At 41.4% G+C, this 17,791-nt stretch overlaps 1 protein-coding gene across 1 annotated transcript in view; it reads right to left on the bottom strand.

Annotated features, from left to right (window-relative positions):
* Positions 1 to 16,842, bottom strand: part of LOC104364021 (amine oxidase [flavin-containing] A) — a 38,127-nt gene extending 21,285 nt beyond the window's left edge. The window contains exons 1-3 of the mRNA XM_042788818.1: positions 16,739 to 16,842; positions 4,977 to 5,071; positions 2,322 to 2,459 (exon numbers count right to left, since the gene is read on the bottom strand). Of these exons, the coding sequence (XP_042644752.1) occupies positions 2,322 to 2,459; positions 4,977 to 5,071; positions 16,739 to 16,817 (312 nt within the window). The 5' untranslated portion in view covers positions 16,818 to 16,842. The remainder of the gene's footprint in view (positions 1 to 2,321; positions 2,460 to 4,976; positions 5,072 to 16,738) is intronic.
* Positions 16,843 to 17,791: the final 949 nt, after the last annotated feature.

Below are 17,791 nucleotides of genomic sequence, written 5' to 3'. Positions count from 1 at the left end.
TAAACTGTAACTACAGAGGAAACCTGTCCACACAAAGCAACATGGGTTTTGAAGCTTGCAGTACATGGAATTTTTCCACACACATATGGGAAAAATTCTTTTGAGAGTAAAGAAGCTCATGAAATCTCTCCTGGGATTTCTACTTTCCCTTGGCTGCTTCCACTACTAGGATAAACCATTTCCCCACTTTCCCCTAACTCAAAATGCCCTTGGGAAGAGACTTTCCTGTCTGGCCCTGGCTACACACTCCCTGACAGCCATCAGCTGACAGAAACAGCAAATGATACGCAAGGAGAAAAGTTTTAGTCATACTTTTCAATCCTGAAAGGCAGCAGCTGGTCCACAGCTGACAGTGTATTATCCCAAGAAGCTGAACACATTTAGTATCAAATCAGCTCTTGCAAACACATTTTCTATCATCTAGGGAATACCACAGGTGCTCGGGTTCCTGGACCATCTTTAATGAATATGAGGGGTGCACCTATAGCCAGGAGCACAGAGATCCCTACCTGGCCAACTCACCATCACAGCATGGTAACAGCGTGCAGCGGGTAGGTAAAATGTACAAGCCCTAAGAGCCCTGAGCACTCACCAGCCCAGCCAATAGCCAGGGCTGCACGGATGGCTTTCAATAGCCTTCCTGTAGAAGTGGGATGTAAGGGAGGGTTCAACAACAGATCTCTAAAACAAAGGGCATGGTGACTACACGATGTCTTAAGGAAAGAGTAAGGAGAAGCAGCAGTGGAAAACCTTAGGGAAAGAAAACAAAAAGCCTGCAATTCATGGGAAGAGGATGCGGGAAGAACAAGGAGGAAAAGCACCATTATTATTTATCCAGTGCTTAAGTCTGTCCATGTTGGGAGAACTTAAAGCCCCTTTCCTGTCACCCTGGTCCAACAACTACACCTCCCCTGGGGACCCTGGTTAGCTCAGCAGGACCATGATGCCAAATCTACAATAGATCCACAGCCTATGATCCAGCTGAATAGCTCATAATACTGCCTCTTGCTTAGAAACATGCTTTCACTTCAAAGAAAACTTACAAAATTACATGGTCATTAGCAAGGACATGCATAATGTAATGTGGGACAAAAAAAAAGCTGCAGCTTCAGAGTCAAAATGGATTAAGGGCTCAAATTCATGTAACCCATTAGAGCCTTTTATTTAACACACAGAAGATAAGTGCCTTTTAGGATGCTAAGAGATCCATGTCTGAGCTTAAATCAAATAGAGTGGGCCAAACATTCAGCTGATACAAATCAGCCCAGCCCTCTTGATGTAGATTTACACCAGGTGGTGTCAAATAAGTTTTTTACTATTATGGAGTGGCCATGCAATTATTTAAGATATGACTATTTCATGAGCATAGCATGTATCTATCCAACAAGGAGAAGCAACAGAATCATATGATAAAACTGCAGCACGAAGGCATTGCTCTAATTTTTGGAAGAGAAAGTGGGAAGATAATAGAAATTAAATCAGTTAAGGACCCATCACACAGTCTTGCCTAGTTCTGCTGGCATCTGGAAAATATCAGAACCAAAGGATATTAAAAAGTGATGGTCTTTGGAAAGTAAAGTAGTTTGTGAGTTATGGAGATAAACAGTTGTACCTCATACTTATGAATCTCAGGCCCCTCTCTGTCCCTTTCCCTACTGCTCTTCTTCTGCACTGTTTTTAGCAGTAGATCCTGACTAGGATCTGAGTGAATATTCAGTGGGCTAAAGATCTAAGGCAAGGGCTGGAAATCTGCTCTTAAGACAGGTTTCATTCCAGTTTACTTTAGCCACAGCAGTACCTACTCAAGAGTGGCCATGTGGATTCCTGCTGACCCACATCTCAGACATGAAGGAGCTAGGAGAGATCTCATGTGAATCTAGTTACGTAAGTGGGGCAAATATACTATACTACTCCCTGACTAGTTTCATAATACTGTTGTCTAGTATCATCATTCAATAGTATTTTTTTTTCTTATTTAAATTTGGCTTTTATTTCAGAACAAGTATTTTCTGAATTTCAGGCAAAAATTTGTTAGAGGACATGTTCAAAGATAATTAGGTGCTGAATGCATCCCAAAGTTTTTAAGTGCTGTCAGTCCCATTTTCTGAACACTTTTCAAAAAAAAAAAAAACAAAAACAAAACCCCAAACCTGTTGATCCCATTCCCAATAAGTTAAAATAGAATAACAACACTTCAAACAGGTGCTTCTTACTGGATTACTAAAAGCAAGCTTTAAATTAAACTTTCTTAATGACTGTCAGTAGTTTCCAAAGCTCAATGATACCTTTAGGTATCTCAATATGAAAGATGCAGTACTTACCCCCTTATAATGGATCATATGACCCTCGACATTCACTTTATAGGTCTCAATACCAAGCTCTTTTGCCAGTCGTAAAATCCGGTTTTGGGTAGGTCCTACATATGATCCACCAACATCTACATAATTAACTTGACTGTTCTGTCAAAAGAAAGAATACAGGAATCAGAAGTTGTACAGGAAGCTCCTCAGTACAAACATCTAGAAGTAGAACGAATTAATCCATACTGACTCGCGTTGCAACTATATGCACAGGAGAAAATGTGTACTAACTGAGTTAAAAATGGGCAGTACTGAGCTCTATGACAGGCACACAGAGATCACAGTGTCTTCACTCTGTCAAACCCAATTGCACACATGTGCATAACTAGTTTAAATCTCACTATAGTTTTCAGTATTGGCTTTTATTCTCACAAAAGACATGAGAATATGAAGAAATATTCAACTGAATCAGTAATTTGGTTAAGTCTAAGCCAACTTTTTCAGAATTCATGTTACTTTTTTCATCATTGCAAGACATTTCTCAAGTTGAAACCATCTCCAGCACCAAGGCTTATTTTCCCATTGTAGATATCTGCTTAGACTTAATGCTGTAGATGTTGAGCACTACACTGCAGTATTCAAGAAGAGTAATCTCTTTTCCAGCACGCACACATTGGCTCTAGCCTGGTGTGCTCTGGCTAGCAGCCCCCAGCCATGCCTGACACTGAAGTTGCTCCACACACCCCTTAGACCAGTATTGAGCTCACTCGGGAAGCAGGAAGAAAGCAAAAACTTTCAGGGATGCGTACGATTACAAACAAGCTGATTTCCCAAAATAGTAACTCTTTTTAACATTGTTTATAGTGAGCATTTTAAGCTAGGCATTCTCAGAGTCACAGAAGGATGGTGTTTATGCTTCATGTTTCATGAACAATAATTTCTGCTGAAACGCCACTTTTTATCTCTGGTTCCCCAGCAATGGCATCTGACATAATTTAAACCTCCCTTACTTGTAGGGTGGGAGGCAGACGTAAGGTATTACATTACCCTGTGCCACACGTGACTTGTCATTTCTTTCATTTTCTTTTTAATGGCAATCAAGATACAGTCAATTTTTAGAAGCAGGAGTGTTATTTCAGGTAATTTAAAGCTGTGTTAAAATGTATGGCCGAGCGGTAATGTTGTCTGGACCTGATAAGGCTGCTTCTTATAGGTCTCTTAGTTATCATGCCTGTTACAGTATGCAAAGTGAGATGGGAATGAGAGGAGAAATGCTTTGACACTCATGGTCTCAGATGATAGTTTCCCTCTGTAACGTTAAAGGCAGAGCAGATCCTGCTATGGACAAAGGGTATGGACTCTGTGGGTGGAATTCAATTATCTTAATACAGATGTTTAACACCATTTTAGAGAGCCCAAGGTATCCAAGACTTTGTGCAAGGCTGACAAATTTGACTCACGATCCATGGAAGACCTGCAGCTGGAGGCCAGGCAAGGTATCCTAGGGCAGCTAAAATGGCACTACACACTTCTGGTAAGACACCCAAATCCCATTTGATGGCCGTCAGAGCTGCTTCCAGACCAATTTTAAAGCACCTTCTGTCAAGAGAAGCCTGCTGGCATATATTGCAATGCAACCTGTCCAAACTCTATCACTTGACAAAAGTGATGGCAACTTGAGACACCTGTCTTGTTTGGAAACTCTACTCCCCCTCTTCCCCCTGGATAATGATGTCAAACCCAAGAGAATCACAGAATGGTTGAGGTGGGAAGAGACCTGTGGAGGCCATCTGGGCCAATCCTTCCTGCTCTAGTAAGGTCACTTAGAGCTGGTTGATAAGGGCTGCATCCAGAAAGCTTTTGAGTATCTCAGAGGAGATATTCCTGGGCAGGCAGTGCTCAGTCACCCTTACAGTAAAGAAGTGTTTCCTAATGTTCAGATAGTTCAAGCCTCCTGTGTTTCAGTTTTTGCCTATTGCCTCTTGTCCTGCCACTGGGCATCAGTGAAAAAGAGTCTGCTTCTATCCTCTTTGCACCTTTCCTTCCCTCCCTTCTATACACTGACAAGATCCCACCTGAGCCTTCTCTTTTACAGGCTAAACAGTCCCAGCTCTCTCAGCCTTTCCTCACAGGAGAGATGCTCCAGTAACTTCATCATCCAGATCATTAATGAAGATGTTGAACAGGATCAGACCCGGTATTGACCCCTGGGGTACACCACAAATTACTGGCCTCCAACTGGATTTCATACCAGTGATCACCATCCTCTGGACCAGGCTGTTCAGCCAGTTCTCAGTCAATCTCACAGTCTGCTCAACCAGTCCATACTTCATCACCTTGTCTATGAGAATCTTAAAGGAGATAGTGTTGAATTACTGAAGTCAAGGTAGACAACATCCACTGCTCTTCTGTCATCTACCAAGCCAGTCATTTCATCACAGAAGGTTATCAGGTTGATCAAGCATGACTTCCTCTTGGTGAATTCATGCTGACTGATGACTTTCTTGTCCTTCGTGTGCCTGGCAAGGGTGTCCAAGATTAGTTGCTCTATCACCTTCCTAGGGATTTGAGTTGAGGCTGACCAGCCTGTAGTTTTGTGGGTCCTCCTTCTTGTCCTTCTTGGAGATAGGAGTGACATTTGCTATGTCATAGACCAGCATCTCATGAAGCACTTACCCTGATAGTGAATGTCCTTCCTCCAACTCTGTTCCGAGCCTCAAGAACGACCACACTGACCCCAGACTCAGAGAGCAACTTGGCAGCTGACAAACCTACCATAAAAAGAGAAAGTGCTTTAAAGCAAGTGGCAGCAGTCAGACACATTAATGGTCAAAACCCGAAACAAAGCTTCAAGGTCAGAGATTTCAATACTGTTTTCAAAAATTCCCGAAAGAAGTCAGAAACTTTTCATGGTGTCTTACCACAGAAATCATGTGGCTGCTGCTTAGTTGCAAGTTATAACCAACTCCATAAGTAGCATTCACAGACTGAAGTTCCGTCCTTCGGGTTAGCATTTTGGCATTTTAAAAACAGTAAAATCTCAACTATTAAGGGACACACATCTTACTCTTCATTTGTGCAGTGCATAGAAAGGCAGAACCTAGCTTGTGCTGGTTGCAGTGCTAAAGTGATAGAAATAATATACTAAATAGGCATGTTCCAGCAATGTAGGCTTCCAACTTCTCTCACTAATCAGCTCCTTGCTCTATTGCTATCCATTGTCCTCATTCACATGCAGGAAGAAAGTCTGCTTCACTGTCAAGATTCATTTTAAGCAATGGAGTTTGACCATGGCAATCAAACAGGCTATATGTAAGTACTTTATAAAAGAAATTATGGTCTCAGCAAAAATCATCCAATTATGGGACTTTGTGATGGAGGCACTAGAGACAAGTGAAAATTCAATAGGACAGGAGTCCTCTTTGCTTTTGACAAATGCGAGCTGAAATTGTAAAAAGCAATCACGAGTTTGTGAAATCAGATTATCCCATTGCCCTGCAGGCCAATTTGGCACTGAAGCATTGTTTCTTTGGAGTTGTTTCCCCTCCTTAAGTATACAAAGGCCAGCCTTATTGATCAGAACTTCCAAGATAGCCTGAAGTAAGGAATAATAATATTATATTCATGTTTATTACACTACCTCAAAATGTGATTAAAAGCAACTGTTTGTGAGCCCACAAAGAATGCATGTCTGAAAAGACCAGGGGAAAGGAATTATTCTGGGCAGCGTTAAATGTACTCATTTATTCTGAGGACAATACAGAATAGTCCATAAACTTCTGTGTACATAATCTTTTAAAGGGGAAGTGGAACACCATTCACTAGAAACCAAAACTGAGGAAGTTCAGATGTCTTACACTGACAAAAATTGTATATACAATTTCCACACTTGCCTAAAAATAACTTTACATCCTTGCACCATACTATTTAGATTGTTGCTGAAGTAGAAGTATACTTATTTAATCTATCTAATATTCCAATTTTTAAAAATGCAAGCCAAGTATTAGTGCAGTGAACTTGTAAATTGATCTGATTTCTTTCAGTAGTTTTTGATAATTTTTTTCCTGCATGAAAGTCTACAGAGAATATATTACATTTTTTTAATAGTTAATTCTTTAAACCTTTCAGTGATGGTATTCTCTTCTTCCTCAACATAATCATAGAAGATAAAATCTATAATGTTGGAAACACAAACTGCCATATTTTCTTACAAATATTTTTAATTTTTATATGAGGAAAAGTGTTTTTTCAAAATACACAGTGGGTTTTTTTGTCACAAAAAAGTATATTTCCTACATATATAAAATAATAGGTTAAATTCTTTATTCTACATAAATACCACTGGACAGTCAGGCATGAGTGGGTAATTCTTCACTGTATATATACAAGTTTTTTAAAAATGCACAGCACATTCATGCGTTACTCTGTGGACCATGAAACAGTTAAAAATCTGGCCTAGGTCTGAAAAAAATTTATATGGAAATCCTCAATGCCTAAGACCATCATTTCATGATGAATATGCTAGCTATATTCACACCACAGCTGTTGAGGAAGAATAATGGTTGCAATGGACTGGGTTGGAAGTTAAGCTTACTATTGGTTTATAGCTTAATTATACGATATATCCAAATAAAGAAGAACTGCTAAAGGATGAAGAACACGTGGTAATGTGACTGAGGATCTCTAACCTGTTTGCTTGTTAAATTATATTTCTTACACTCCAGCCTTACACCTTCTTTCTTTCCTTATCAACACAGGTGTCACCTCAGACACTGATTAAAAAAAAAAAAAAAAGGCTTCAGAGATACACAGACTGGGAAAGTGCAAGAGATACATTGGGACAGCTATGGCTTACTGACAACTGGGAAAGGGCCTGACTCAGAAATAGAAACAGTGCAAAATATGTTGATTAAAAATTGTTACTACACATGTATTTGTTTAAAGTATGGAAACAATTTTATTTCAAAATGTAGGACCAGCAACCGCACCCACGCACAGGGTATCTATCTCTATGTAGGTGTCTACTGAACCCAACTCTCTAGCTCCATTCTGGTGTGACCGAAGTTGACCAGATACAGGTGCTTCCGTAGGTATGGCTTAAGCATCCCACAGGTCATGGAGCCTACGTGCTTTTCATATACAATTAACCTATAAACACACTGTATATTTTCCCTTTATCTTCTCCATAACTTGAATTTTCAAGACTTTTTTTTGCAGTTTCAGTACCCTCTACAGGACTGGATACCAGAGAGCGACCGTTTATTTCTGTTTGATTGATTGTGTGAGAACGAGAGGAAGGAACGAGACCTTCTCCTTGCCAGCTCCTCGCCCCATCTCTGCCTGCTCAGCTCCTCTCAGGCTGCCTGGAGCTAGCCTCTCACCTCCTCTCCAACATCTCCACCACTTTCCCAGAGGACATCTGGTGCCCCTTCCAGGAGCTGCCAAGGGGGAGGGCAGGACCTTCATACCACCAGGGCCTGCCACAATGCGAGCACTGCTCTAGGGCCATGGCCCTCCACCACGCGTGGGCTCTGACACCTGCCACAACGCCCTCAGATGCTGTGGCTATCAACAACATCCTGTAAGCACGCCATACCAGGCCAAACCGAGCACTGGGCTGCAACCTCTCAGGTCGCCTCCATGACATGGGTGAGGTATTTTAAAACACACACGCAATATATCTGTACAACCGCAGCACAGACGCCTGTCACAGCCGAGGCCGCTGCTGTGCCCCATTGCTGCCTCCACCTCCTCCAAGTATAGACTAGAGATTAAGCTGCAAACCACCCCAAACCTGGCCGCACTCCCTCCAGATACCACTTGAATTCTGTGAATTAGAAATACACTACTTGCCTCGGAAAGATGAAAGGAGCCTGCCAAAACCATGCCTCATTTGAAGTATCTGGTTGTAGAAATTCACTTGTTATTAGATGAGAATAAACAAGTCAAGATGACTTATACATCCTCCACAAGGGTTTCTATAGCAATCTCACAACAAGCTCCCCCCGTCTGAAGACGCCATGCAGAAAAGCTCTATTCCTATTGATTTTGCAGTGCTATTAAGGACTCAGAATTGCTGCTGCCACAGATCATGCTGCCACTGCTTTCATTTCAGAAAATTGTCATAATCCTATCAAGCGAAGCAGTTACAAGTGCATCAAAACACTGGATATACGGTTTGGTTTGGTTTTTAAAAAAAAGAAACTAAGATGAATTTAGGCCAATCTGCAGACCACTAGACATACACCATGGCTGAAACATAGAGAAACTGAACAATATTGAAGTTTGTATATAGTCTGATGGAAAATACAACAAAGCATGTCTCTACCTCATAGGAGAGAAGGTTTAGCTCTGCAGGTAGTGCACAAGACTGGGACTTAAGAGACCTGATCTTGATTCCCAAGTAAGCCCTGTAATGTGGGAAATATTTCTCTATTTTGTAGGGAAATATTTATGAGGGTAGCATTTATGACAATAATTCCAAGTTGCCTCAACAATGGGGTTGATACAGGGCGTATGAGCAGATATGAGTTCTGTAGCACAAATGGTGGGAGTTTTTAAAAAGTTACTTTATTGGAAAGGAGATAGTAATACTATAGTAGCAGTATAGTAATTCTACTTTTCAAAGACTAGGCTCTGTAAATCAACAACATCAAGCAGATTCACTGATACACCATGATCAGAAGTAAAAACTTCCCAGAGACAGCACTTCTTATGTGATGTATGCTGAACATCTCCAAAACATGCAAAGGCAGTGGAGTGATGACAGTCTGATAACACCAACCTTTTAACCTTTCAAACTGAGGCCACTATGTATGTGCCATATTGAGCACACCAAAACAGAGACAGAGAAAGTTACCTTACTCTCAGAAAAGGTCTGCTGGTTTTCTAGATACACTCTTTGCCTACTTGCTAGCTTCTTTGAAAAAGTGCATTTGCCTTTTATGGATCCACTATCAGGCTGAAAGTTTACCACAACCAACCTAATACAACATTCCTTCATAAAATCCTTGTTAATCCACCTTACCGTAGATGGAGTGGGATAATTACCTTCTGTGAAAGACAACTAACCCATTACTGTAGCGTTCCAGCAGGCTTTAACTGAGTAACATACAGAAAAAACCTTTCTGGAAAATCTCTGTGATTTTCTGATCTTAAGCAGGGGAAAAATTTTAGAACTTTCTTGCTCATTATTCTAATATACATCAGTAAAGTATGACAATTGTCAATATATCCTCATTAAAGTTCCACCGTAACTGCATGCTAATGCCGTGATTATTTTTACTGTTTCACTAATGGAAAACGTAACATTTTCCAAACACAACTGAGTAATTAAATGTGGCAATGGCCACCTTAAAATCAGCTCTCATTATCCAGCTAGAAGTCTCTTTGCCAAGTAAACATGAACTTGTCAATAAGAGATGCGAAATATTTCTGAAATCTCCCTTCCTCAACTCTTTCTTCTCCTTCCTCCCTCTCCCCAATTTTCTTTTTATTGGAATTTTTGTGCACACCGTGGCATTTAAATATGTTTTAAAATATAGTTAAAATGTGCTCAGTAACATCAGACTGACCAGAGAAATCACTAATGAGCAACAACATACAGAAGGCTGAAAATCAAAAAACTGTTTTCTTTCACACACTAAGGATCTGAAGATTTAATATTGCCACTGAAAATGAAAAAAAAAAAAAACAAAAACAAGCACCAAACCAACAAACATATTAATTAAATTACAGCCCCTTAAATTTGCACAAAACAGAAAGAATACACAGTGTGGATCACAAGTCTACATTAATTTCTTCTTCAGTGTTGCTTAATGCTATAACACTAACTTCCCGTTTGTCAGAAACTGTATTTTATCCTTCGACTCGTTCTTTCACAATCCTTGTTGTAGAATACGTGATACTGGGGATGAGGTTACATTTATTTATTTTGTCATTTTCAGGTAAATGTTTGTAATTTCTCGTTCATCAATTCTTTTTTCCCCTCTAGCAAAAATAATCCAGTTGATTCAGCAAAGATTTAAACCAAAAGACAATAAATATTTTCTGTTACAGAGTACATTGTTCAATTGAGATCAAGCCACTCTGGCTGGCTTCAATGGTGCTACTGTCTAAATGCTTTCAACAGATGCAAGCCTTGTTCTGAAGGGTACAAAGACAGTTTCTCATGGACGGTGTTAACAGAAGCACAGTGGGCAGGATGAAGGAATTGCATCCCAAGGATGAATCCACCCCTCCATACACACCCACTGGGATTTTCAAGTCCAAAACTCAATGCAGTAAACATCTCTTCCCCAGAATGCCACCCTCCCCCCAAAACAAAGACTGAAAAAAATTAACTAGTATAAGCATGGGGCTAGAAATACAGCATCTTCTTTCCTGTTACATATTAAAATGAGAGGCACCAGTTAAGATGAGGATGGTTTGATACCATTTAGTTGATGGAACTATCTAAGGTAATTAAGCAAAATTTCTTCACTGAAAGGGTTGTCAAGCATTGGAACAGGCTGCCCAGGGAAGTAGTTGAGTCACCATCCATGGGGGTATTTAAAAGACATGTAGATGTGGTGCTTAGGGACATGGCTTACTGGTGTATTTGGCAGTGCTAGGTTAATGGTTGGACTTGATCTTAAAGGTCTTTTCAAATTCTATGATTCTATGAATTACTAAATATTGACAATTGTTTTGGTTAGTATGTAGAATAAATTCCTGTTAGCTATATGGTGGTCTTAAACTAAGTAAGTATGAGGAAAAATATTGCTGCTAAACTATGATCCATGTCATTGACACAAATATCAAGAACATCAGCGCTGGTATTCCCAGGAAAGACATAATACCTGTCTCATGCCTATTTTTATTGTTAGGATATTTAGGTATCTGTCCTAATTAAGCTATTTCTTTTGTTCACTGGAGTAAATAACACTTAAGACTTCAGACCTACCTAGCTCTTTACTACCTTTCAACAATTTTTACCTAAGCCTGAAGTACAGTGCAAAATCTACTCCTCTAGGACAAACCACAGGTTTACAGTGCTCTCTTAAGAGCTCTGAATTTGCTAACCTGTGAATAACACTGGTGTAAATTTTGTTTCTGCCAGAAACAAACCTGAGACATTCTTAACTCAGGAGCAGAACCAGCTGTGACAACGCAGGTTACCCCCTGGTTTAGACAATGTTTATGAACGATACATTTACCATAAAAAAACACATGAATAATATGATGAAATATGAAGAGAATAACAATATTTCTACATCTGGTTATATAATGGATACATCACAACCATATTTTGGCCAAACCTAAATATCTAGCACGGAGCATAACACAAAGAAGTGTCTTAACCAAAACCTGTGCCCCACATCATAAGGTTTTGCATCTTTAGTAGCAAAACATTAGAACACATTACGAAGGAGGAGGCAAATGGAAACTGGCATTTGTGCTTATTTGCAATTATTGTATAAAACATCCATTACCCTATGTATGGGGGTCTGATAGTTTTGTTCCTGCTCTACACTTTTTTCATAAGGACAGTCAGCTTGCTAGTAGTACATGAGGAACTGCAAACTCTGCGAAACACTGATACTTATTTCTGCACCCCAAAAAAATGGCCTTTAGGAATTTCTGGCACCAAGTGACAATATTATCACCGATTATCAGCTTTCCTGCTGGATCCAGAGAGAAAGTGGGAAGCAACCAGGTAGCTGGAGCCCAGCACTGGGCAGATGTGGGGAGATGAAACACAGCATACATTTTAGGAACCAGCTACTGAATTCCTCCTACAGGTCAAATTCTGTGCAAATTTAGAAGTAACACTAGGAAAAAAAAAAAAATCTACTGAGAACTACTCCAGATTTACACAGGTGGGACTGATTATATCTTCTACCAGTAACTGTGTATTTGATAGTTTATCTGACACTACCACCCACCAGCAGATTGGCATGCTGTCAAAACCAACAGAGCAGTATACAACATACGTTGTGCTGCCATTATAGCAAGCAAGAAAAATCTGCATTTCCTCATTATTCAGTCTTTCACTCAGAGACCACAGCCAATGCGTAGGTAGCTCAACTGGTAAGGTTGTCGATGACACACTGTGGAGCAGGAGATGCCAACAGTGCTCCTCCATGGAAAGAGGGAAAAAAAGCCTTAATAGTCTATCATATGTTTTATTTCAATACAAAGACTAATTACCACTATTTTTATATCTCAGCTTCTCCTACAATTTGTGGTGCTTGGACTGCTCCATAAGCACAACAGAAAACAGTGCTGTTTCCTGCACACGGCTGGCAAATCTAAGCATCTGTTTTGTTAAGCCATGAGATCTCCTTGTTTCTAGCTAAGAACAAACATGGTTTTATGTGGAAATAAGAACTATCCACATCAAAGAATTATAATCTTCAGTGTAAGTTTCAATTACAGCTGGGTTTCCTTTGTGTCTTGTGCTTGTAACATGATGTGCTGAAATTTCTTCCAGAAGATACTTGCATACAACTTTTCTTGGACTTGCCTGCTTCTGGACATAATTCTCCATATCTGATGCGTCTCTGGTTTGCATTATATAGACAAACATTCTTAATTCTCCCTGCCTCCTTTTGATAAACTCAGCTTCCAGTGTCCAAAATTCACATGTAAGGTAAGGCTGGCACATTAATATACTCCGAACATCCTGCTGAAAAAAGTTAGGGGATTTTTCTTGCACTTGTTGACAGATTTTGAACTATTTAAGCTTGAATTTTCAGGGTGTGTTTTTCAGGCTGATTCTTTTTTGCTGGAAAATCTTGGTCAACTTTGGCTGAGTATTTCTAAACCTCTAGGGAACAAACATTTTTTTGATTTTGAAAACTCATGGCTTTGTTTTGTTCCTATTTTGGAAGTTCTAGCAGCAACTTTAAATTTGGCAAAGAAGTAGCCTTTGAGTCAACATACCACATTTTGTAATCCATGTGAAAATATGCTCCAATAAGGTCAGTTAGAAAGTTTTGAGGAATTACGGATCACACAGAGGCAGCAGCCTTTTTCTAGATCTGAAAAGCTGAAGTATCTGAGGTTTCTGTCAAAATTCTCTGAGCACTTAATGCTGTCTAGTTGTTAACGAGCAGTCCCCAACGAATGACTGAGCATCCCAGATCTCCTTCCATCCCATCCCTTATCTCAGAGCACCTGTGAACGTTGCATCCTACGGCTATGTAGCCAAAATATTAATTTCCCTGTAATTGGGGCCTTAGCTTAGGGAGCAGGTAATGGAGACGGGATAGGGACAATGTGTCACGAGAGGTATGGCAGTGACTTGCTGCATAAAAGGGACAACTTCTGGAAGTCATCGATACAGTAGTTAGTCCACACAGAGGATGACAATCTCCTAGTCCTCAGCTAGTGTAGGCCCTTAACCCAAGCAGCAGAGGACTCTCTGGATGGGATGTAGGGTTATGGTTCTGCTGATTAATCAGACACGCATCTATGGTACATCATGTGCTGGCAGCTTGCTGTGTTTATCTACAGAGGGAATTACATAGCCTAAACCAAAATGCACAAGCAAAAGGTCGAAATCAATCCAAACCAAAACACCCTCTTCAGTTCAGTAGAAAACCCTACAAATAAAAAATGGGAGCAAAGAACTCCCTATGGGTATGGGGAAAGTCTTTAACTTCACGTGTCAGGTTTTTTTTAATATATTTGAGTCTAAAATGTTATAATTAATATTAACTGTATTATGGGGGATATTATCCATTAAGAATGTTACAAACGTGCCTGGGGTCTTCCCTGGCCATGATCCACATTGGTAGATCACACATTTCACATGCACGCCAAGGTGAAAAGAGGAATATAGTCCAAGCTCTGCAGCTCTCCCTCTGTAGGGGCCCAAACGTACTTGCCGGTGGAGTCTGGACAGCTTGAACACAATTCCATGGGGTACAGCAGGAAAATCTCAGCAGCAGAGGCCACCAGAGATGAGTTCTTCCAAGAGCTTCCCCACTGTGAAACACTTTGCAGAAGCTCCCTCCATCCCTCCACTGAAGGTCCCTACAGGCAGAGTCGATTCTGTGTCGCTATGAATGACCACGTACAGAAGTGTGCATGCTGAGGCCAGCAGTATGGATGAGAAGAGTGTGTTAGGTTGTACAGAAATCGGCTCTCAAGACCATGCTTCACTTTGAAGAAAAGATAACTTTGAGGTGACAGTCAGGATTTGAGCTTCATTTTGCAAATATTGTACACATATTTTAAAAAGCCACAGTCTCACTCCTGGGAAGCTCACACTTAATATAACAAGCAGCTTGCTTATACCTGATACACATTTCATGTATTTCTAGAAAAGAACTAGTTTATCCCAAAGTTTCCCATCTTTTCTTGCAAGTATACAGTAATGAGTATTCAAAATACAGTAAAAGGAGAGAAGAGACTAAAATCTTACCAGATGAGGCAACTGAAAATAATATATCTTCAGAGAAATAAGCATCAGCAAGTCAAGACTGGAATCAGAGAGATTTTGAGTGGAAATTCTATCCATACTGGATCATGTTTTACTATTTATCTCACCAGAACCAAAATTCTAGATACAGACTACTTTTTTTTAAGATCAGAAATCAGCACTGTCTAACCTCTTACAGAACTGAAGTGTAGGTATATTGGTACAGGAACGGTAGCGACAGAGAAGCTGTGTGAAAAGCAAGACAAACCAGGAGCTGATAGGAATTACAATGCCCAGCTATGAATGGTATCGTATATTAAAGATTAATTAGTTATTAAATAAAGCATTTATTGTCCATTTTTCTAAGGCTGTTTTCTTAAAATAATGCCAGTTCTAATTCATAACAGGCAAATTCCAATTTCTACGCCACTGGCATGATATAAGGGTTTCCACTGGCAAAAAAAAAAATGTTCCTGTACCCCAAGAGTGCTGTGACATGTTTATTTGTCTTCCTAATGCCACTGACAAATTTTCAGGGAACATGACGCCTTGAAATTTCCTGCTTGGCTCCATTTCAGACTCCACACCAGGCTTTGGTCCAAGTCATAAGTGTTCTGAAGTAACTTACTGATTCTTGTTTTCCAAAACATGGAATGTCTCCTTTTCCAAAGCACTGCTACAGGTTGGAAAGATGGAGGAGCAAGTTACCCTCAAGTGAAGAAGAGCTTCAAAGACCCCTAAAAACCATACTAAGATCACATCGCCATCAGCTGCACAGAGTGTGGTAATTCCCTAAGGACACTCTATGCATTACAGGAACCTGAAGGATGAAGACCAAATGACTGGTACCAGCAGGAAAATGCCCTGGCATCCGGTAAAACTAAAAAGCAGGTAAAACTAGGTCCAAATTTTTTCTTTTTCTTCAGCAATACTACAGATTCTTTACATAACTACATTGTCACAAACTGTTATTTAAACAAGTTATGTCATTTTACCAAATGAAATAATGCAATTAAGTAAACAATTTTCTGTTTTGTGCATTAATTCACTGCAGATTAAAGGAAGGAAAGCCTCTGACTCCTCCTCAATTCTAATAAAATCTGATTTCACCTATAGCAATAACGGTTGTAGTATTACTGAAGACAGTCATGTAACACACCTTTTCTAAATCATTAGTAAAGCAAAGGCTCCCTGAAAAGTGAAACCTGGCCAAAGCTGCTAACACAGTATTTATCTGATGAACAAACCAAATACAGATTTTCTCCAACATAGTAACATTCTCATCTTAGGTACCACCAGATTCTATAAGACTAATTACTTCTCTTTTTATAAGCCTGAAGATCAGGAACCACAATGCACTTGTGAGTGTTAAAGTAGGGTTGAAGAGTATTTTGGGAAGTATTTCCTAGTAAAGTGTGAAGAGTCCCTCGCACTGGGGGAATCTGGCTGTCTGTAGTCCAGCTCTTCTCACAGTAACAAAACCTAGCCTGTTTTTACAGATATTCCCAGATGTCTTTCTGCAATATTTATCAAAACACAACTGCCAGCACTGCAAGAGCTGCCTAAAAAACTTCAAAATACCATCGTTTTCCAGGATGCAAAAATCCCAGCCTGTATGCTTGCGTTCTCCTGCACCTGTGGATACTATAAAGTCAGTTCTCCTACGGACTCTCTCCCGATGAGCACAAAGTATAAACCAACGCAAGAAGCAGCAAATACGTCCTAAATTGCGACCTAGATAATTTTCCTTTTTTTTTTCTCCCCCGAGTGTATCTGCAGCCCCTGGGGACCCGACACTCTCGTTAACCACCGCCCAAACCTCAAAGGCCAGCCGTGGGTGGGGACGAGCCGCCCCCGGCCCCGCCGCCCCCAGGCCCCGCGCTGCCCAGCTGGGCGCACCCCGGCCCCGAGTGCCGGTGCTCCCCGCCGACCCCGCCGCGCAGGACGGGCTCCGGGACCGCTGCCGGCGTGATGACCCCGCGGCTGACCGGCCCACACGTGGCGGCCGCAACCGCGCGCCCGAACCCACCTGAGATGCCGGCCCCGACCACGACCACGTCGTATTTCTTGGCCATGGCGCTGCCCCCCGTCCCGGCCGCTGCCTCCATCCCGCCCTCCCGCGGCGGCGACGGCGGGGGGACAGCGCCGCGCCGTCCCGCCCGCCCCGGACCCGCCCCTGGGCGGGCCCTCCGCCGCCTCCACCAATGGGCGCTGCCCGTCGGGGGGGGCGTGGTCTCTCCTAGCCACGCCTCTCTGTGTGAGCCACCCCTACCCCCCCCGCCCGGTGTGAGCCCCCGCCGCCGAACCGCCGCCGTGTTTTGCCGGGGCCCAGCTCGGTACCGGCTCGGTTTGGCACCAGCCCGTCCCAGGTGCACCAGAAGGGTTAGAGGCAGAGAGGGGACAGCGTGCCTGCTGCAGGATGCTGGCAGCTCCAGCAGCCTGCGCTCGCTAACCCCCTTCTGTTTGCTAAAATTTAGAAAGTATGGTAGCAGTGAGCGTGGGAGAGGAGGAGACCCGCGGAGCTGGAGTGTCACAGGTTACGGCTGTAAACAAGCCTCGCCTTGTGCTACTAATACCAAACTGCACTCGGTCCGTGAGCCAGGGAATAAAGGGTTAACTTTTGCACAGAAGCAGTTTACCAGATACAGTGCCTGAAATAATAACTGGTTGCCAAAATACCAATTTTGTTTGTACTTAGCTACTATCACTGCTCTGAAATACGTGATGATTGTGATTTTTTTTTTGTGCCTTTTACAGCTTGTACAATTTTTATTGCCAAAGTGTAAATGTCATCTCCGTGAAGCTAAGTAGAAAAAATAGAGAGCCTGTCCACCCCCTTCCAAGTAAGCACAGAAGACCTTTACAATTCACACAATTACAGAAAATCCTAATGCCACTTCATGTTAAATATTGATATAAGTTCTGAGAGTTGCCCAATTCTACAGTCCTATTCCATATCTGGGTATGGCCAAAGAATGGAATGAGAGTCCAATGCTACAGTTGATGTCCTCGGAAATGCCTCGGCTTTCTAACAGTGAGAAAAATTAGAACTTCTAGTTTGTGCTAAATGTGTCAAAGCAAG

The sequence above is a fragment of the Tyto alba genome, unplaced genomic scaffold, assembly GCF_018691265.1.
Source record: "Tyto alba isolate M040663 unplaced genomic scaffold, T.alba_DEE_v4.0 Super-Scaffold_14, whole genome shotgun sequence".
In the NCBI taxonomy this organism is placed as follows: domain Eukaryota; kingdom Metazoa; phylum Chordata; class Aves; order Strigiformes; family Tytonidae; genus Tyto; species Tyto alba.
The sequence above is the reverse complement of the archived record's forward strand: the minus strand, read 5'-3'. Positions and strand labels throughout refer to the sequence as shown.